Raw genomic sequence first — 20,535 nt, 5'->3', positions numbered from 1 at the left:
AAAACAAGAGCCTAGCAGCTGTTTTTGGTACCGTCCGCTTTACTAAAAAGCAATAGTCGGTAGGGTATGCAGGCACCATCCACTCGCAAAATAACAACAAAAGCTGATTTAGTTTGAAGTTTTCTGAAACACTTAAGAGCAGTCGGTGTTTTAAGTGACACGACTGCGATATGCCCTATTTTCATCTCAGTGGAATAATATTTCGAATACATACATATATGTTAAACATTTTACTGCTACCACTGACTTGAATTTGTAAACAAAAATAAATTGTATGCTGAAATATTAAAAAATATATTATAACATATTACCTATATTCATATTTTTATCATTACCCAATGGTCAATAAGCCCATATTCTTAGGGTACCAAGTTTAAATAGTAGCAAAAGACAAAATATTCTTGATGCGTCGAAATGAAATAAACGCACATATGCTCCCGTGTATACGAATGCATGATCACGGATGCATACAAAGGCAATGACAATCCAAGCGCAGGGCAACCTTCATCAAAATGCGCCTCTTTGCATAGAGTAAGAACTAAATAGTTCTTTGCGATTGAACGATCGAACTCGTGCATGGAGTCCGCGAGCTTAAAAATGAGAATAAGAATGAGACAGCAAAAAACCCGAGTGCACACGAAGCGCCGGGGCCTGCTGCTGAGAGCCCCAGGGGCATGTAAACAGACAAAAACAGCTTTCCCAGACTCACTACCAGCTTTGCCAAAATTAATGCTCTCGCTTGGTCATTTGAACAAATTTACAAACAAAATCAAGACATGTCTTTACACAGCTTATTACTTAGTCCCAAATAGAATCTACAATATAGCAATTTATATCCGGACCACATAATAACAACAACCAAAACACCGCAGATGGTGAATGGGAAGGCTCTGATGAACATGGTTTCACCAATGCGGAAGGATAAATAAAAATAACAAAAAAGGCCTTAGTCATGATTACACCAGCAATTTCACCCTAAAATGTTTCAACAAACCACTGCTTAAACACATCAGCATTATTATCAACCACTGCCTTAACCGCTCATACTTTCCCCAATTTTGAAACAACTGCTAAATCATCCTACTACTAAAACCAAATACCAACCCTTATCACTTATGTAGCTATAGACCTATTGCTATTCTCTCCGCAATCAGAAAAAACATTTTACAGACAAAACAATATGGATTGTGTGAGGGAATAGCTATCAACCATGCACTGCATTTTTGTATTTGAGAATATACTTCGTATAGCCTGCGCTCTCGATTTCGAACAGACTTTCGATACAGTGTGGACACAGGGCTTAATCTACATACTAAAAAAACATCTATATTTTCGATGTCAACACCACAAAAATCATACATAGTTACCTCACAAATAATCCCTTTAGCGTCTCCAACCCGGAATACACTTAAAACTCTATGACCAGATATATAATGGATGTAGTGCCCCAAGGCTCTATACTAGCTCCTATACTATTGAATATTAACTTAAAAGATATGCCAACATATGAGCCCTCCGATCCGAACACATCAACTCGGTTAAACAAATTTTATCTACGCTGATGACATCCTACTACTGGGTTCTGGTAGATCCGTTCATAGAACTAAATTTGGCCAAGAACCTGTAACCTCTACAAGAGTGCAAAATAAATTCAATCCGAAACTCTTTTTTGATTACAACACCCCTATTCAAAACAAAGAACAGTTAAAATACCTAGGCATCATATACGACGAAAAGTTAAACTTTAACAAACATCGACTACGCTTTAAAAAAAGCAACGATAAGAGTAAAGGAAATACATCATCTTTTTAAACCAATTTATAATGATATCATTAACATATAGAAAACTTATTTAACCTATTCTGCCATATGGATATGTAGCCTGAATGAGCCTGAGCTCCGCTCAAATGGAAAAAGTGCGAATTTTTTTACGAAAGTCGATAGACTATCAAAGAAATTCTAATACTCTACACAACATTCCCAATAAATAATTATACTCTGAAGCCAAGACATCAAGAATGACAAAATGGCATTTAAAGTCCTAGGAAAATGCATTACTAATAAAAATATTGACCAACAAGAAATCCCCTATGGGCACTCCCCAGAATTAATCTCGGTTCATTGTATGAGACACCTAGAAACTGCAGGAATCCTCTGCAACAATACTAAAGACCTTATATTATTTAATAGAAAATTCCAATCACTTAACCCAGACGACGGTTTTGTTTATACTAAGTATACTGAATTGAGTATACTGATTGAAGCCACTATAATATATAATATACAATACGTAATCCTATATATTAAATTACCTTTCTCCTGTAAATGTACCTTCTTAATGTAGATAGCCCTCTTACTTTTAAAACAAAAACAAACCAATATGATCTAAGGTTTTTTCCAAAAAAGTTTTTCTTGAAACTACAAAACAAAAAAACATGAAACCAAGACATAAATTAAGTACAAAAGTACAAATATACATATAAGTGAAAACAAATGCCCCGAAAAGCGAAAAGCGCAGGGCTCAAACAAATGTAATCTAAGAAACAGTAAACATGAATTTTGTCAACCTTGTTTACTTTTAGGATAAATTTAATTGTATATATCTTAACCACCATTCGTTTTCTGTGTGTTAAGTCTAAAAGGTGTAAAAGTGAAGGGAAAGGCAAAGTCCCGCTCCAAGCGTGCCGGTCTTCAGTTTCCAGTGTGCCGTATTCACCTTCTGCTCCGCAATGGCAACTATGCCGAGCGTGTTGGTGCCGACGCTTAGAGCTGGGACATCAATGGTGGCCCCATTCGATATTTTCAATGTTTAGGGAGTGAAAATTCAATACTATCGATAGCATCGTTTTTTTGTGCGGTTCTTTATACAAACTAAAATTATAATACGGCTATTCATTAACGAATTCATTGAAGCTCAGAGATAGAGACAACTATATGGATACTGCTTGAGATTTTTGTGGTTATTAAATCACGGTCACACTGCCTTTTTAACGTTAAATTCAAACGTTATTGTTTTGTTTATTATATTGTGTTTATCCCGCTAATTTTAACTTTTAAAGGTTTTCAGTTGTTACCTTTTAATGGTAAAAAAATATTTTGTATACATTTTAGCCTTGCTTTTTAATTTCGTTTTGTCGTCAACTCCAATAAATTAGCAAAATTGTGTTTCTTAAATACAATTTTGTTCATATTTCATTTATTTTTTTAATATTTTGCAATAGTACTTAAAACTACAACAACCTCCACCTCCAATTTAAGTTAATCTAGAATGCAATTTTATTAGAAAAGTTAAATTTTTTTTTTTTTTGCATTTTTCCTACCCAAAATTTTGCAACCAAGCCTTGTGTTTTTTGCTAAAGCCTAGAACTCAGATCGACGAAAACCGTTTACCGAACGTGCCATTTTGCACGTCGGTACTCAGATCGACGGAAAAATACTAAAAATGTGCAGATTGTTGAAAAACATCTGGGATGAACTCTCGATGAATGTTTGTCAGGCCCTGGCGAAAAGAATAAAAAATTTGTAATCTTTGGTGTTGTTGGATTTGAACTTGCAAGCGAAATGAAGGGAAAAAACGACAAAAGCACGAAAAAGCCGCGTATCTGCCACCATTCCAATACCAAATTTAACTCTGGTGTCGTTTATATTCAACAACTTCGATTTTGCTTTCTCAAATTAATTTATTTGTCAACAAGCCCAGCTGATTGACAGCTTGACCGAAGCACACGAACTCGGGTTAATCTGAAAACTTCGGTCTCACTAGTTCCGGAACTGCATTTTTCCCGGACGGCAGTGAAGGCTAGCCACGGAGTCCCGCAGTCCGAACGATCGATTCCGGCTCATCGGACGTCTCACGTCACTAACTTGAAGATTACCATCACTATTGCAAATCAATACACAGACAAGGGTTTATTTACATTTAAAATCATTGACAATTGATGAAATTTCTATTTCTATTTTTATTTTTATTTCTATTTATATTTCTATTTCTATTTTTTTTGACATAATATACATAGTGACAATAACTTGATTCATATATGAGGCACAAATAAGCCTCTTTTGGACAAACTACAAATAACAAGAAAGAAAGCAAACTTCGGCAAGCCGAAGTTCATATACCCTTGCAGCTATTGCAAGAATTAAACATTTTTGAAAACATTAAAATTATGATTTACTTTCGTATATGTTTAAAAACATTGAAGCTATGATGATTTGCAGCTCAATTATTTGATAGTTATTTATATATTTTTATTATTTCTAAGGGAGCTATATGATATAGACGTCCGATTTTGATAAAATTTAAACCATAATTCTGAAATATTTAACCATTGCTATATGTCGAAGAACTAAACAAAAAATTAAAAAACAGAAAAGTTATAATTTTTTTCATTTATTTTTCCGATTGTTCCTATGAGAGCTATATGATATAGTCGTCCGACTTTGATGAAATTTAATCCGTAAATCGGAAATATTTAACCATTACTAAATGTCGAAGAACTAAACAAAAAAATAAAAAACAGAAAAGTTATAATTTTTTTTCATTTATTTTTCCGATTGTTCCTATGGGAGCTATATGCTATAGTCGTCCGATCCGGCTCGTTCCGACTTATATACTACCTGCAAAGAAAGACAACTTTTGGGAAAGTTTCATGCAGATAGCTTTAAAACTGAGAGACTAGTTTGCATATAAACGGACGGACAGACGGACAGACGGACATGGCTAGATCGACTCTACTAGTGATGCTGATCAAGAATATATATACTTTATAGGGTCGGAAACGTCTCCTTCACTGCGTTGCAAACTTCTGACTGAAATTATAATACCCTCTGCAAGGGTATAAAAACATCTGAAAAATTTAAACTACTAAAGCAAACAAATTATTTGCTTAAGAAAATCACAAATAACTATGAAATTTAAAAATATTTATATTTTTTTCATTACAAAAACTATGGCTGCTTCTCCCTTGAAAGCCAACTTTTTATGTAGCCTAGGCTCAACTTAAAACAAGTAATAAATTAACTTTTTTAATGAAAAGTAAGTATATTTTTTAGTGTTTCTTAAAGAAAAAAGTTTAAATTTCATTTTAAATTGAGAATTGTATAAGTAATTTAACCATTTCTTATTTTAAAATAGGTTTTAAAAAAAAATGCTCATGTTACAAATGTCAATGGTCAAGTTCATTCAGCTATAAAAGGTTGCCAAAACCAAATATTAAAATTTTAAAAATGCTAAGAACTTTATGGATTATTTAAGAATGTGAAAAAATAAATACTTTGTTTTTAATAAAGTTTTTAAACGCTAAATACAGGAAAATAAGTTTATACTTCAAGTAAACATCAGCACAGCAAATGACTGGTGTCAGACCCATAGTTAAAGTGCTCTCCTCCTCGATTCTCATCCGAATGAAGGAGGTCGGCGGCAAGCGCGCGCGCCATTTTCTAAACAAAAAAGTGTTTTCGAGTGAACAAAATGTCTGATTCTGCAGTTGCAACGTCCGCGTCCCCAGTGGCTGCCCCACCAGCGCCAGTTGAGAAAAAGGTGGCTGCCAAAAAGGCAACTGGATCTGCTGCCACAAAGGCAAAGAATCCGACTGCACCACCATCGCACCCGCCAACTCAGCAAATGGTGGACGCTTCAATCAAGAACTTGAAGGAACGTGGCGGCTCATCGCTTCTGGCAATCAAGAAATATATCACTGCCACATACAAATGCGATGCCCAAAAACTGGCTCCATTCATCAAGAAGTACTTGAAATCGGCCGTGGTCAATGGAAAGCTGATCCAAACAAAGGGAAAGGGTGCGTCTGGTTCATTTAAACTGTCGGCCTCGGCCAAGAAGGATCCCAAGCCAAAAGTTGCGTCTGTTGATAAAAAGGTCAAAAGCAAGAAGGTAACCGTTAAGAAGACCGGTGTCACCGCCAAGAAAGCTGCCGGAGCTGCTGATAAGAAGCCCAAAGCTAAGAAGGCCGTGGCCACCAAAAAGACCGCCGAGAAAAAGAAAACCGAGAAGGCAAAAGCCAAGGATGCCAAGAAAACTGGAACCGTGAAGGCAAAACCAGCAGCAACAAAGGCCAAAACTACCGCAGCGAAACCGAAGGTGGCCAAAGCATCCAAGGCCAAACCAGCGGCGTCAGCTAAGCCCAAAAAGGCGATAAAGAAAGCAGCTGCTCCTGCTACCGCTAAGAAGCCGAAAGCAAAGACTACGGCTGCTAAGAAGTAAACTGGAAAAGTACAGTATCTGTACCTGTCCGCGCTCAGAATCGCAATTTTAGATTTTCAAATCTGAAATAAGTTTAAACAAGCCCTTTTCAGGGCTACAACGTTCCTTAACAAGAGAAAGAAACTTTCAAATCAAAAACATTCAAATTAATAGACTATTTAAGCTTAAGCAATTAAGTTATACAAATTTAATATTTTTTAATTGACAAATTGTGCTTTAAATTGACCAAAAGTTAGCAACGCAGTGCAGTCTAGGTTGAGGCGATTTCTTTCTATGCCCTTTTCCATGCATAAGAATAATATAATAATAAATATAATAAATTATATCACGTAGCTCAGGTATATATCCCTAATTTTAAAAATATAAAAACAATGACTAATTTTATCGTTTCATATTTATGACAAATGGTATATTGAAAATGTAATTTCTTTTGGTAATATATTTTGTGGCCCTGAAAAGGGCCGTTTTGGATCTTTCTCCGCATACGCAGCAAGAGATATTTACTTGGAGCTGGTGTACTTGGTGACAGCCTTGGTTCCCTCACTGACGGCGTGCTTGGCCAACTCTCCGGGCAGGAGCAGACGAACAGCAGTTTGGATTTCCCGACTGGTAATTGTTGAGCGCTTGTTGTAGTGAGCCAGACGAGAAGCCTCGGCAGCAATGCGCTCGAAGATATCATTCACAAAGCTGTTCATGATGCTCATCGCCTTCGACGAAATGCCGGTGTCAGGGTGGACCTGTTTCAGGACCTTGTAAATGTAGATGGCATAGCTCTCCTTCCTCTTGCGCTTCTTCTTCTTGTCGGTCTTGGTGATGTTCTTCTGAGCCTTGCCAGCCTTCTTGGCTGCCTTTCCACTGGTTTTCGGCGGCATTATTTATATTCACTTATGATTTCACAAACACAATTCACTGAACATAACGGAGCGAAAACGCGTTCATGTTTATACTTTTTTTCGAGCAATCTTTTCAGGCCTAAGGCAAACACCCCTAACTGAACGCGCAAGCAGACGAAAAAGTATAAATATGTGGCTTCAAAATATCCACCAGCATTCGTTTTCTGTGTGTTAAGTGAACTAAGTGAAATAAAGCAAAATGTCTGGTCGTGGAAAAGGTGGCAAAGTGAAGGGAAAGGCAAAGTCCCGCTCCAACCGTGCCGGTCTTCAGTTTCCAGTGGGCCGTATTCACCGCCTGCTCCGCAAGGGCAACTATGCCGAGCGTGTTGGTGCCGGCGCTCCAGTTTACCTGGCTGCCGTGATGGAATATCTGGCCGCTGAAGTACTCGAGTTGGCTGGCAATGCTGCTCGTGACAACAAGAAGACTAGGATAATCCCGCGTCATCTGCAGCTGGCCATTCGCAACGACGAGGAATTGAACAAGCTGCTCTCCGGCGTAACCATTGCCCAGGGTGGAGTTTTGCCCAACATCCAGGCTGTTCTGTTGCCCAAGAAGACCGAGAAGAAGGCTTAAACGTTCCAAAAACAGAGCCAACTACATACTTGTACATAAAAACAAACCCAACCGTCCTTTTCAGGACGACCACGTTTTTACCAAAGAATTGTAAAGATTTTCAAATAGTGCATATAGCTAATTATTACTTGTACATAAAAACAAACCCAACCGTCCTTTTCAGGACGACCACGTTTTTTACCAAAGATTTGTAACAATTTTCAAATAGAGCGAAGGACTAAGGCAAAAGTATTTTTATTTAAATGGGGATTTTGCTAGAACAACGTTCATATTTAGGGTAAAAAAATTGTTTGCAGCGAACATAATAATTTACTGCGATGCTTGGGACTAATACGAAATTATGACTGACGGATTAGCAATCCGGTTAGCCTGCATCTGAAGCAGTACAGTCTGCACGAAATACATTTAGGCGCTAGTCTTATCTTTAACAAAGCGAGTGGTTGCTTTGCCGCACATTTCTCTACCTGAATTAGCAACTGCCGAACGGCCGCGAAGAATATTTATCTACTTTCGAATTCTCAGCTAACAAAACCAGAAATCCTAAAATGTTTTAAAAATTTGTCTCCTCTCGAAAACTTAATGGTGGTCCTGAAAAGGACCGATTGTTGAGTGAAGTACAAGCTGTACTGTTTTTTTAACCGCCGAAACCGTACAGGGTGCGGCCTTGCCTCTTCAGGGCGTACACAACATCCATGGCTGTGACAGTCTTCCTCTTGGCGTGTTCTGTGTAGGTGACAGCATCGCGGATAACGTTCTCCAGGAACACCTTCAGAACACCACGTGTTTCCTCGTAAATGAGTCCAGAGATGCGCTTCACACCGCCACGACGAGCCAAACGGCGGATAGCTGGCTTAGTGATACCCTGGATGTTATCACGCAGCACTTTGCGATGACGCTTGGCGCCACCTTTTCCCAAGCCTTTGCCTCCTTTACCGCGACCAGTCATTATTCACTCTTTTCTATATTAACACACTGCACGAAAGTCACTGACGAACTAATTTCAATTTTTCGGCGTGCCCCTATTTATACCAAAAACCCAAGAAACCCGAGCGAGTGCGAACGATATGTTCGCCTCGCTCTTGGCTCGCCAAATGAAATGGCGTCTGCTTCTCTCTCTTTCCAACCCTCCACTTTTGCTATATAAGTAGGTAGTGATCGCGCCGAGCGTTTATTGTGTTTTTAGACGTGAAGTGAAAAGTAGTGAACATCCAGATCAATAATGGCTCGTACCAAGCAAACCGCTCGCAAATCGACTGGTGGCAAGGCGCCACGCAAACAACTGGCTACTAAGGCCGCTCGCAAGAGCGCCCCAGCCACCGGAGGCGTGAAGAAGCCACATCGCTATCGCCCCGGCACTGTGGCCCTGCGTGAGATCCGTCGCTACCAGAAGAGTACCGAACTGCTGATCCGCAAACTGCCTTTCCAGCGTCTAGTGCGTGAAATCGCTCAGGATTTTAAGACTGACTTGAGATTCCAGAGCTCGGCGGTGATGGCTCTTCAGGAAGCCAGCGAAGCCTATCTGGTCGGCCTCTTTGAAGATACCAACTTGTGTGCCATTCATGCCAAGCGTGTGACGATCATGCCCAAGGACATCCAGTTGGCCCGTCGCATTCGCGGCGAGCGTGCTTAAGTTGAGACTGCATCAACTGGCTACCAATACGCTACCATATTTTATACAAATCGGTCCTTTTCAGGACCACAAAATACATTCAATGAGATATTTATTTTTATTTTACAATCTTTTTAATTCATAAGTTTGTATTATGTTCGTTTTTTATTTCAATTGGTTCGCTGTGAAGGTGTGTACCAAGCGCGAACTATATTCAAAATTCAAATGTCATTAAAAAATGAAAAATCTTTTAAAATCACTCTAAAATCCTTTGCTTATTTAATAAGTCAATAAATACAACATATTAAAACAGATCAAATTTTTATTTCGGTCTGTTCCTGGTGGGATTTATACAAGGGGCATGGTTGTATGGGACAAACACGAATTATATTTAACATTCAAACGTCGTTAAAAAATTAAAAAACTGTTTAAAACATTCGGAAAAAACCTTAGCAACGTTTATGAATTCTTTAATTATTAAACAAAGTCAATAATTTGTTGAACGAAACTAAGTTTATATTTTTTATTTCGGCTTGAATATAGTGAGTTTGTATAGGGAGCAAAGGTTGTGTGGAACAGGCACAAAAAAAAAATCAAAAAACTGTTTAAATCACTCTAAAAATAACTTAGCAACTTTTTGAATCCTATACTTGTTTAATAAAACATCAAATGTATTAAAAAAGATTCATTTGTGTTTTTTATTTCGGTTGGTAATTGGTGGGATTATACAAGGGGCACGGTTGTATGGGACAAGCAGGAACTATATTGCACATTCAAACGTCATTAAAAAAATCAAAAAACTGTTAAACACATGCTAAATATATCTTCGCAAAGTTAACGAATACGTAATTCAATAAATAAAATAAAAAATAATAATAATATAACAAAATTTCAATTTTTTTTGACATAATCTTCAATGTGACTTTAAATTGATTCATATATGAGGCACAAATAAGCCTCTTTTGGACAAACTACAAATAAAAACATCTGAAAAATTTTATCGACTAAAGCAAACAAATTATTTGCTTAAGAAAATCACAAATAACTATGAAATTTAAAAATATTTATATTTTTTTTCATTACGAAAACTATGGCTGCTTCTCCCTTGAAAGCCAACTTTTTATGTAGCCTAGGCTCAACTTAAAACAAGTAATAAATTAACTTTTTAATGAAAAGTAAGTATATTTTTAGTGTTTCTTAAAGAAAAAAGTTTAAATTTCATTTTAAATTGAGAATTGTATAAGTAATTTAACCATTTCTTATTTTAAAATAGGTTTTAAAAAAAAAATGCTCATGTTACAAATGTCAATGGTCAAGTTCATTCAGCTATAAAAGGTTGCCAAAACCAAATATTAAAATTTTAAAAATGCTAAGAACTTTATGGATTATTTAAGAATGTGAAAAAATAAATACTTTGTTTTTAATAAAGTTTTTAAACGCTAAATACAGGAAAATAAGTTTATACTTCAAGTAAACATCAGCACAGCAAATGACTGGTGTCAGACCCATAGTTAAAGTGCTCTCCTCCTCGATTCTCATCCGAATGAAGGAGGTCGGCGGCAAGCGCGCGCGCCATTTTCTAAACAAAAAAGTGTTTTCGAGTGAACAAAAATGTCTGATTCTGCAGTTGCAACGTCCGCGTCCCCAGTGGCTGCCCCACCAGCGCCAGTTGAGAAAAAGGTGGCTGCCAAAAAGGCAACTGGATCTGCTGCCACAAAGGCAAAGAAGCCGACTGCACCACCATCGCACCCGCCAACTCAGCAAATGGTGGACGCTTCAATCAAGAACTTGAAGGAACGTGGCGGCTCATCGCTTCTGGCAATCAAGAAATATATCACTGCCACATACAAATGCGATGCCCAAAAACTGGCTCCATTCATCAAGAAGTACTTGAAATCGGCCGTGGTCAATGGAAAGCTGATCCAAACAAAGGGAAAGGGTGCGTCTGGTTCATTTAAACTGTCGGCCTCGGCCAAGAAGGATCCCAAGCCAAAAGTTGCGTCTGTTGATAAAAAGGTCAAAAGCAAGAAAGTAACCGTTAAGAAGACCGGTGTCACCGCCAAGAAAGCTGCCGGAGCTGCTGATAAGAAGCCCAAAGCTAAGAAGGCCGTGGCCACCAAAAAGACCGCCGAGAAAAAGAAAACCGAGAAGGCAAAAGCCAAGGATGCCAAGAAAACTGGAACCGTGAAGGCAAAACCAGCAGCAACAAAGGCCAAAACTACCGCAGCGAAACCGAAGGTGGCCAAAGCATCCAAGGCCAAACCAGCGGCGTCAGCTAAGCCCAAAAAGGCGATAAAGAAAGCAGCTGCTCCTGCTACCGCTAAGAAGCCGAAAGCAAAGACTACGGCTGCTAAGAAGTAAACTGGAAAAGTACAGTATCTGTACCTGTCCGCGCTCAGAATCGCAATTTTAGATTTTCAAATCTGAAATAAGTTTAAACAAGCCCTTTTCAGGGCTACAACGTTCCTTAACAAGAGAAAGAAACTTTCAAATCAAAAACATTCAAATTAATAGACTATTTAAGCTTAAGCAATTAAGTTATACAAATTTAATATTTTTTAATTGACAAATTGTGCTTTAAATTGACCAAAAGTTAGCAACGCAGTGCAGTCTAGGTTGAGGCGATTTCTTTCTATGCCCTTTTCCATGCATAAGAATAATATAATAATAAATATAATAAATTATATCACGTAGCTCAGGTATATATCCCTAATTTTAAAAATATAAAATCGCAATTTTAGATTTTCAAATCTGAAATAAGTTTAAACAAGCCCTTTTCAGGGCTACAACGTTCCTTAACAAGAGAAAGAAACTTTCAAATCAAAAACATTCAAATTAATAGACTATTTAAGCTTAAGCAATTAAGTTATACAAATTTAATATTTTTTAATTGACAAATTGTGCTTTAAATTGACCAAAAGTTAGCAACGCAGTGCAGTCTAGGTTGAGGCGATTTCTTTCTATGCCCTTTTCCATGCATAAGAATAATATAATAATAAATATAATAAATTATATCACGTAGCTCAGGTATATATCCCTAATTTTAAAAATATAAAAACAATGACTAATTTTATCGTTTCATATTTATGACAAATGGTATATTGAAAATGTAATTTCTTTTGGTAATATATTTTGTGGCCCTGAAAAGGGCCGTTTTGGATCTTTCTCCGCATACGCAGCAAGAGATATTTACTTGGAGCTGGTGTACTTGGTGACAGCCTTGGTTCCCTCACTGACGGCGTGCTTGGCCAACTCTCCGGGCAGGAGCAGACGAACAGCAGTTTGGATTTCCCGACTGGTAATTGTTGAGCGCTTGTTGTAGTGAGCCAGACGAGAAGCCTCGGCAGCAATGCGCTCGAAGATATCATTCACAAAGCTGTTCATGATGCTCATCGCCTTCGACGAAATGCCGGTGTCAGGGTGGACCTGTTTCAGGACCTTGTAAATGTAGATGGCATAGCTCTCCTTCCTCTTGCGCTTCTTCTTCTTGTCGGTCTTGGTGATGTTCTTCTGAGCCTTGCCAGCCTTCTTGGCTGCCTTTCCACTGGTTTTCGGCGGCATTATTTATATTCACTTATGATTTCACAAACACAATTCACTGAACATAACGGAGCGAAAACGCGTTCATGTTTATACTTTTTTTCGAGCAATCTTTTCAGGCCTAAGGCAAACACCCCTAACTGAACGCGCAAGCAGACGAAAAAGTATAAATATGTGGCTTCAAAATATCCACCAGCATTCGTTTTCTGTGTGTTAAGTGAACTAAGTGAAATAAAGCAAAATGTCTGGTCGTGGAAAAGGTGGCAAAGTGAAGGGAAAGGCAAAGTCCCGCTCCAACCGTGCCGGTCTTCAGTTTCCAGTGGGCCGTATTCACCGCCTGCTCCGCAAGGGCAACTATGCCGAGCGTGTTGGTGCCGGCGCTCCAGTTTACCTGGCTGCCGTGATGGAATATCTGGCCGCTGAAGTACTCGAGTTGGCTGGCAATGCTGCTCGTGACAACAAGAAGACTAGGATAATCCCGCGTCATCTGCAGCTGGCCATTCGCAACGACGAGGAATTGAACAAGCTGCTCTCCGGCGTAACCATTGCCCAGGGTGGAGTTTTGCCCAACATCCAGGCTGTTCTGTTGCCCAAGAAGACCGAGAAGAAGGCTTAAACGTTCCAAAAACAGAGCCAACTACATACTTGTACATAAAAACAAACCCAACCGTCCTTTTCAGGACGACCACGTTTTTACCAAAGAATTGTAAAGATTTTCAAATAGTGCATATAGCTAATTATTACTTGTACATAAAAACAAACCCAACCGTCCTTTCAGGACGACCACGTTTTTACCAAAGATTTGTAACAATTTTCAAATAGAGCGAAGGACTAAGGCAAAAGTATTTTTATTTAAATGGGGATTTTGCTAGAACAACGTTCATATTTAGGGTAAAAAAAATTGTTTGCAGCGAACATATAATTTACTGCGATATTACCGAGTTCCTTTGCACTTCAAAATTCTAAGATGCTTGGACTAATACGAAATTATGACTGACGGATTAGCAATCCGGTTAGCCTGCATCTGAAGCAGTACAGTCTGCACGAAATACATTTAGGCGCTAGTCTTATCTTTAACAAAGCGAGTGGTTGCTTTGCCGCACATTTCTCTACCTGAATTAGCAACTGCCGAACGGCCGCGAAGAATATTTATCTACTTTCGAATTCTCAGCTAACAAAACCAGAAATCCTAAAATGTTTTAAAAATTTGTCTCCTCTCGAAACTTAATGGTGGTCCTGAAAAGGACCGATTGTTGAGTGAAGTACAAGCTGTACTGTTTTTTAACCGCCGAAACCGTACAGGGTGCGGCCTTGCCTCTTCAGGGCGTACACAACATCCATGGCTGTGACAGTCTTCCTCTTGGCGTGTTCTGTGTAGGTGACAGCATCGCGGATAACGTTCTCCAGGAACACCTTCAGAACACCACGTGTTTCCTCGTAAATGAGTCCAGAGATGCGCTTCACACCGCCACGACGAGCCAAACGGCGGATAGCTGGCTTAGTGATACCCTGGATGTTATCACGCAGCACTTTGCGATGACGCTTGGCGCCACCTTTTCCCAAGCCTTTGCCTCCTTTACCGCGACCAGTCATTATTCACTCTTTTCTATATTAACACACTGCACGAAAGTCACTGACGAACTAATTTCAATTTTTCGGCGTGCCCCTATTTATACCAAAAACCCAAGAAACCCGAGCGAGTGCGAACGATATGTTCGCCTCGCTCTTGGCTCGCCAAATGAATGGCGTCTGCTTCTCTCTCTTTCCAACCCTCCACTTTTGCTATATAAGTAGGTAGCGATCGCGCCGAGCGTTTATTGTGTTTTTAGACGTGAAGTGAAAAAGTAGTGAACATCCAGATCAATAATGGCTCGTACCAAGCAAACCGCTCGCAAATCGACTGGTGGCAAGGCGCCACGCAAACAACTGGCTACTAAAGCCGCTCGCAGAGCGCCCCAGCCACCGGAGGCGTGAAGAAGCCACATCGCTATCGCCCCGGCACTGTGGCCCTGCGTGAGATCCGTCGCTACCAGAAGAGTACCGAACTGCTGATCCGCAAACTGCCTTTCCAGCGTCTAGTGCGTGAAATCGCTCAGGATTTTAAGACTGACTTGAGATTCCAGAGCTCGGCGGTGATGGCTCTTCAGGAAGCCAGCGAAGCCTATCTGGTCGGCCTCTTTGAAGATACCAACTTGTGTGCCATTCATGCCAAGCGTGTGACGATCATGGCCCAAGGACATCCAGTTGGCCCGTCGCATTCGCGGCGAGCGTGCTTAAGTTGAGACTGCATCAACTGGCTACCAATACGCTACCATATTTTATACAAATCGGTCCTTTTCAGGACCACAAAATACATTCAATGAGATATTTATTTTTATTTTACAATCTTTTTAATTCATAAGTTTGTATTATGTTCGTTTTTTATTTCAATTGGTTCGCTGTGAAGGTGTGTACCAAGCGCGAACTATATTCAAAATTCAAATGTCATTAAAAAATGAAAAATCTTTTAAATCACTCTAAAATCCTTTGCTTATTTAAAAAGTCAATAAATACAATATATTAAAACAGATCAAATTTTTATTTCGGTCTGTTCCTGGTGGGATTTATACAAGGGGCATGGTTGTATGGGACAAACACGAATTATATTTAACATTCAAAAACGTCGTTAAAAAATTAAAAACTGTTTAAAACATTCGGAAAAAACCTTAGCAACGTTTATGAATTCTTTAATTATTAAACAAAGTCAATAATTTGTTGAACGAAACTAAGTTTATATTTTTTATTTCGGCTTGAATATAGTGAGTTTTGTATAGGGAGCAAGTTGTGTGGAACAGGCACAAAAAAAAATCAAAAAACTGTTTAAATCACTCTAAAAATAACTTAGCAACTTTTTTGAATCCTATACTTGTTTAATAAAACATCAAATGTATTAAAAAAGATATCATTTGTGTTTTTTATTTCGGTTGGTAATTGGTGGGATTATACAAGGGGCACGGTTGTATGGACAAGCAGGAACTATATTGCCATTCAAACGTCATTAAAAAAATCAAAAAACTGTTAAACACATGCTAAATATATCTTCGCAAAGTTACGAATACGTAATTCAATAAATAAAATAAAAAATAATAATAATATAACAAAATTTCAATTTTTTTTGACATAATCTTCAATGTGACTTTAATTGATTCATATATGAGGCACAAATAAGCCTCTTTTGGACAAACTACAAATAAAACATCTGAAAAATTTTATCGACTAAAGCAAACAAATTATTTGCTTAAGGAAAATCACAAATAACTATGAAATTTAAAAAATATTTATATTTTTTTCATTACGAAAACTATGGCTGCTTCTCCCTTGAAAGCCAACTTTTTATGTAGCCTAGGCTCAACTTAAAACAAGTAATAAATTAACTTTTTTAATGAAAAGTAAGTATATTTTCAGTGTTTCTTAAAGAAAAAAGTTTAAATTTCATTTTAAATTGAGAATTGTATAAGTAATTTAACCATTTCTTATTTTAAAATAGGTTTTAAAAAAAAAATGCTCATGTTACAAATGTCAATGGTCAAGTTCATTCAGCTATAAAAGGTTGCCAAACCAAATATTAAAATTTTAAAAATGCTAAGAACTTATGGATTATTAAGAATGTGAAAAAAGTAAATACTTTGTTTTTAATAAAGTTTTTAAACGCTAAATACAGGAAAATAAGTTTATACTTCAAGTAAACATCAGCACAGCAAATGACTGGTGTCAGAACCCATAGTTAAAGTGCTTCTCCTCCTCGATTCTCATCCGAATGAAGGAGGTCGGCGGCAAGCGCGCGCGCCATTTTCCTAAACAAAAAAGTGTTTCGAGTGAACAAAAATGTCTGATTCTGCAGTTGCAACGTCCGCGTCCCCAGTGGCTGCCCCACCAGCGCCAGTTGAGAAAAAGGTGGCTGCCAAAAGAGGCAACTGGATCTGCTGTCCACAAAGGCAAGAATCCGACTGCACCACCATCGTCACCCGCCAACTCAGCAAATGGTGGACGCTTCAATCAAGAACTTGAAGGAACGTGGCGGCTCATCGCTTCTGGCAATCAAGAAATATCACTGCCACATACAAATGCGATGCCCAAAAACTGGCTCCATTCATCAAGAAGTACTTGAAATCGGCCGTGGTCAATGGAAAGCTGATCCAAACAAAGGGAAAGGGTGCGTCTGGTTCATTTAAACTGTCGGCCTCGGCCAAGAAGGATCCCAAGCCAAAAGTTGCGTCTGTTGATAAAAAGGTCAAAAGCAAGAAGTAACCGTTAAGAAGACCGGTGTCACCGCCAAGAAAGCTGCCGGAGCTGCTGATAAGAAGCCCAAAGCTAAGAAGGCCGTGGCCACCAAAAAGACCGCCGAGAAAAAGAAAACCGAGAAGGCAAAAGCCAAGGATGCCAAGAAAACTGGAACCGTGAAGGCAAAACCAGCAGCAACAAAGGCCAAAACTACCGCAGCGAAACCGAAGGTGGCCAAAGCATCCAAGGCCAAACCAGCGGCGTCAGCTAAGCCCAAAAAGGCGATAAAGAAAGCAGCTGCTCCTGCTACCGCTAAGAAGCCGAAAGCAAAGACTACGGCTGCTAAGAAGTAAACTGGAAAAGTACAGTATCTGTACCTGTCCGCGCTCAGAATCGCAATTTTAGATTTTCAAATCTGAAATAAGTTTAAACAAGCCCTTTTCAGGGCTACAACGTTCCTTAACAAGAGAAAGAAACTTTCAAATCAAAAACATTCAAATTAATAGACTATTTAAGCTTAAGCAATTAAGTTATACAAATTTAATATTTTTTAATTGACAAATTGTGCTTTAAATTGACCAAAAGTTAGCAACGCAGTGCAGTCTAGGTTGAGGCGATTTCTTTCTATGCCCTTTTCCATGCATAAGAATAATATAATAATAAATATATAAATTATATCACGTAGCTCAGGTATATCCCTAATTTTAAAAATATAAAATCGCAATTTTAGATTTTCAAATCTGAAATAAGTTTAAACAAGCCCTTTTCAGGGCTACAACGTTCCTTAACAAGAGAAAGAAACTTTCAAATCAAAAACATTCAAATTAATAGACTATTTAAGCTTAAGCAATTAAGTTATACAAATTTAATATTTTTTAATTGACAAATTGTGCTTTAAATTGACCAAAAGTTAGCAACGCAGTGCAGTCTAGGTTGAGGCGATTTCTTTCTATGCCCTTTTCCATGCATAAGATAATATAATAATAAATATAATTATATCACGTAGCTCAGGTATAATCCCTAATTTTAAAAATATAAAAACAATGACTAATTTTATCGTTTCATATTTATGACAAATGGTATATTGAAAATGTAATTTCTTTTGGTAATATATTTTGTGGCCCTGAAAAGGGCCGTTTTGGATCTTTCTCCGCATACGCAGCAAGAGATATTTACTTGGAGCTGGTGTACTTGGTGACAGCCTTGGTTCCCTCACTGACGGCGTGCTTGGCCAACTCTCCGGGCAGGAGCAGACGAACAGCAGTTTGGATTTCCCGACTGGTGATTGTTGAGCGCTTGTTGTAGTGAGCCAGACGAGAAGCCTCGGCAGCAATGCGCTCGAAGATATCATTCACAAAGCTGTTCATGATGCTCATCGCCTTCGACGAAATGCCGGTGTCAGGGTGGACCTGTTTCAGGACCTTGTAAATGTAGATGGCATAGCTCTCCTTCCTCTTGCGCTTCTTCTTCTTGTCGGTCTTGGTGATGTTCTTCTGAGCCTTGCCAGCCTTCTTGGCTGCCTTTCCACTGGTTTTCGGCGGCATTATTTATATTCACTTATGATTTCACAAACACAATTCACTGAACATAACGGAGCGAAAACGCGTTCATGTTTATACTTTTTTTCGAGCAATCTTTTCAGGCCTAAGGCAAACACCCCTAACTGAACGCGCAAGCAGACGAAAAAGTATAAATATGTGGCTTCAAAATATCCACCAGCATTCGTTTTCTGTGTGTTAAGTGAACTAAGTGAAATAAAGCAAAATGTCTGGTCGTGGAAAAGGTGGCAAAGTGAAGGGAAAGGCAAAGTCCCGCTCCAACCGTGCCGGTCTTCAGTTTCCAGTGGGCCGTATTCACCGCCTGCTCCGCAAGGGCAACTATGCCGAGCGTGTTGGTGCCGGCGCTCCAGTTTACCTGGCTGCCGTGATGGAATATCTGGCCGCTGAAGTACTCGAGTTGGCTGGCAATGCTGCTCGTGACAACAAGAAGACTAGGATAATCCCGCGTCATCTGCAGCTGGCCATTCGCAACGACGAGGAATTGAACAAGCTGCTCTCCGGCGTAACCATTGCCCAGGGTGGAGTTTTGCCCAACATCCAGGCTGTTCTGTTGCCCAAGAACCGAGAAGAAGGCTTAAACGTTCCAAAAACAGAGCCAACTACATACTTGTACATAAAAACAAACCCAACCGTCCTTTTCAGGACGACCACGTTTTTACCAAAGAATTGTAAAGATTTTCAAATAGTGCATATAGCTAATTATTACTTGTACATAAAAACAAACCCAACCGTCCTTTTCAGGACGACCACGTTTTTACCAAAGATTTGTAACAATTTTCAAATAGAGCGAAGGACTAAGGCAAAAGTATTTTTATTTAAATGGGGATTTTGCTAGAACAACGTTCATATTTAGGGTAAAAAAATTGTTTGCAGCGAACATAATAATTTACTGCGATGCTTGGGACTAATACGAAATTATGACTGACGGATTAGCAATCCGGTTAGCCTGCATCTGAAGCAGTACAGTCTGCACGAAATACATTTAGGCGCTAGTCTTATCTTTAACAAAGCGAGTGGTTGCTTTGCCGCACATTTCTCTACCTGAATTAGCAACTGCCGAACGGCCGCGAAGAATATTTATCTACTTTCGAATTCTCAGCTAACAAAACCAGAAATCCTAAAATGTTTTAAAAATTTGTCTCCTCTCGAAAACTTAATGGTGGTCCTGAAAAGGACCGATTGTTGAGTGAAGTACAAGCTGTACTGTTTTTTTAACCGCCGAACCGTACAGGGTGCGGCCTTGCCCTTCAGGGCGTACACAACATCCATGGCTGTGACAGTCTTCCTCTTGGCGTGTTCTGTGTAGGTGACAGCATCGCGGATAACGTTCTCCAGGAACACCTTCAGAACACCACGTGTTTCCTCGTAAATGAGTCCAGAGATGCGCTTCACACCGCCACGACGAGCCAAACGGCGGATAGCTGGCTTAGTGATACCCTGGATGTTATCACGCAGCACTTTGCGATGACGCTTGGCGCCACCTTTTCCCAAGCCTTTGCCCCTTTACCGCGACCAGTCATTATCACTCTTTTCTATATTAACACACTGCACGAAAGTCACTGACGAACTAATTTCAATTTTTCGGCGTGCCCCTATTTATACCAAAAACCCAAGAAACCCGAGCGAGTGCGAACGATATGTCGCCTCGCTCTTGGCTCGCCAAATGAAATGGCGTCTGCTTCTCTCTTTTCCAACCCTCCACTTTTGCTATAAGTAGGTAGCGATCGCGCCGAGCGTTTATTGTGTTTTTAGACGTGAAGTGAAAAGTAGTGAACATCCAGATCAATAATGGCTCGTACCAAGCAAACCGCTCGCAAATCGACTGGTGGCAAGGCGCCACGCAACAACTGGCTACTACTAAAGCCGCTCGCAAGAGCGCC

General features: G+C 39.2%; 10 protein-coding genes and 2 pseudogenes across 10 annotated transcripts; 6 read left to right on the top strand and 6 right to left on the bottom strand.

Annotated features, from left to right (window-relative positions):
- Positions 1-5,445: 5,445 nt before the first annotated feature.
- LOC128262851 (histone H1-like) lies at positions 5,446-6,311 on the top strand. The gene has a single exon (XM_052997403.1). It carries the CDS (start codon positions 5,471-5,473, stop codon positions 6,218-6,220), a length of 750 nt encoding a protein of 249 aa, XP_052853363.1. The 5' UTR covers positions 5,446-5,470; the 3' UTR covers positions 6,221-6,311.
- A 229-nt stretch (positions 6,312-6,540) lies between these two features.
- Positions 6,541-7,109, bottom strand: LOC128262854 (histone H2B). The gene has a single exon (XM_052997406.1). The coding sequence runs from the start codon at positions 7,090-7,092 to the stop codon at positions 6,721-6,723; it is 372 nt and encodes a 123-aa protein (XP_052853366.1). The 5' UTR covers positions 7,093-7,109; the 3' UTR covers positions 6,541-6,720.
- Positions 7,110-7,297: 188 nt separating this feature from the next.
- On the top strand, positions 7,298-7,750 carry LOC128262852 (histone H2A). Its single transcript, XM_052997404.1, has one exon. It carries the CDS (start codon positions 7,313-7,315, stop codon positions 7,685-7,687), a length of 375 nt encoding a protein of 124 aa, XP_052853364.1. The 5' UTR covers positions 7,298-7,312; the 3' UTR covers positions 7,688-7,750.
- Positions 7,751-8,276: 526 nt separating this feature from the next.
- On the bottom strand, positions 8,277-8,693 carry LOC128262857 (histone H4). The gene has a single exon (XM_052997408.1). It carries the CDS (start codon positions 8,631-8,633, stop codon positions 8,322-8,324), a length of 312 nt encoding a protein of 103 aa, XP_052853368.1. The 5' UTR covers positions 8,634-8,693; the 3' UTR covers positions 8,277-8,321.
- A 2,170-nt stretch (positions 8,694-10,863) lies between these two features.
- Positions 10,864-11,748, top strand: LOC128262850 (histone H1-like). The gene has a single exon (XM_052997402.1). It carries the CDS (start codon positions 10,908-10,910, stop codon positions 11,655-11,657), a length of 750 nt encoding a protein of 249 aa, XP_052853362.1. The 5' UTR covers positions 10,864-10,907; the 3' UTR covers positions 11,658-11,748.
- Positions 11,749-12,305: 557 nt separating this feature from the next.
- On the bottom strand, positions 12,306-12,874 carry LOC128262855 (histone H2B). Its single transcript, XM_052997407.1, has one exon. It carries the CDS (start codon positions 12,855-12,857, stop codon positions 12,486-12,488), a length of 372 nt encoding a protein of 123 aa, XP_052853367.1. The 5' UTR covers positions 12,858-12,874; the 3' UTR covers positions 12,306-12,485.
- A 188-nt stretch (positions 12,875-13,062) lies between these two features.
- On the top strand, positions 13,063-13,515 carry LOC128262853 (histone H2A). Its single transcript, XM_052997405.1, has one exon. The coding sequence runs from the start codon at positions 13,078-13,080 to the stop codon at positions 13,450-13,452; it is 375 nt and encodes a 124-aa protein (XP_052853365.1). The 5' UTR covers positions 13,063-13,077; the 3' UTR covers positions 13,453-13,515.
- Positions 13,516-14,075: 560 nt separating this feature from the next.
- Positions 14,076-14,489, bottom strand: LOC128262858 (histone H4). The gene has a single exon (XM_052997409.1). It carries the CDS (start codon positions 14,427-14,429, stop codon positions 14,118-14,120), a length of 312 nt encoding a protein of 103 aa, XP_052853369.1. The 5' UTR covers positions 14,430-14,489; the 3' UTR covers positions 14,076-14,117.
- A 2,211-nt stretch (positions 14,490-16,700) lies between these two features.
- On the top strand, positions 16,701-17,540 carry LOC128261587 (histone H1-like; annotated as a pseudogene).
- Positions 17,541-18,219: 679 nt separating this feature from the next.
- On the bottom strand, positions 18,220-18,657 carry LOC128261467 (histone H2B). Its single transcript, XM_052995182.1, has one exon. The coding sequence runs from the start codon at positions 18,638-18,640 to the stop codon at positions 18,269-18,271; it is 372 nt and encodes a 123-aa protein (XP_052851142.1). The 5' UTR covers positions 18,641-18,657; the 3' UTR covers positions 18,220-18,268.
- A 188-nt stretch (positions 18,658-18,845) lies between these two features.
- On the top strand, positions 18,846-19,490 carry LOC128263360 (histone H2A-like). Its single transcript, XM_052998387.1, has one exon. The coding sequence runs from the start codon at positions 18,861-18,863 to the stop codon at positions 19,488-19,490; it is 630 nt and encodes a 209-aa protein (XP_052854347.1). The 5' UTR covers positions 18,846-18,860.
- A 146-nt stretch (positions 19,491-19,636) lies between these two features.
- LOC128261466 (histone H4-like) lies at positions 19,637-20,175 on the bottom strand (annotated as a pseudogene).
- Positions 20,176-20,535: the final 360 nt, after the last annotated feature.

The sequence above is a fragment of the Drosophila gunungcola genome, unplaced genomic scaffold (genome assembly GCF_025200985.1).
Source record: "Drosophila gunungcola strain Sukarami unplaced genomic scaffold, Dgunungcola_SK_2 000001F, whole genome shotgun sequence".
Taxonomy (NCBI): Eukaryota; Metazoa; Arthropoda; class Insecta; order Diptera; family Drosophilidae; genus Drosophila; species Drosophila gunungcola.
This window is presented reverse-complemented; position numbering and strand designations above follow the sequence as displayed.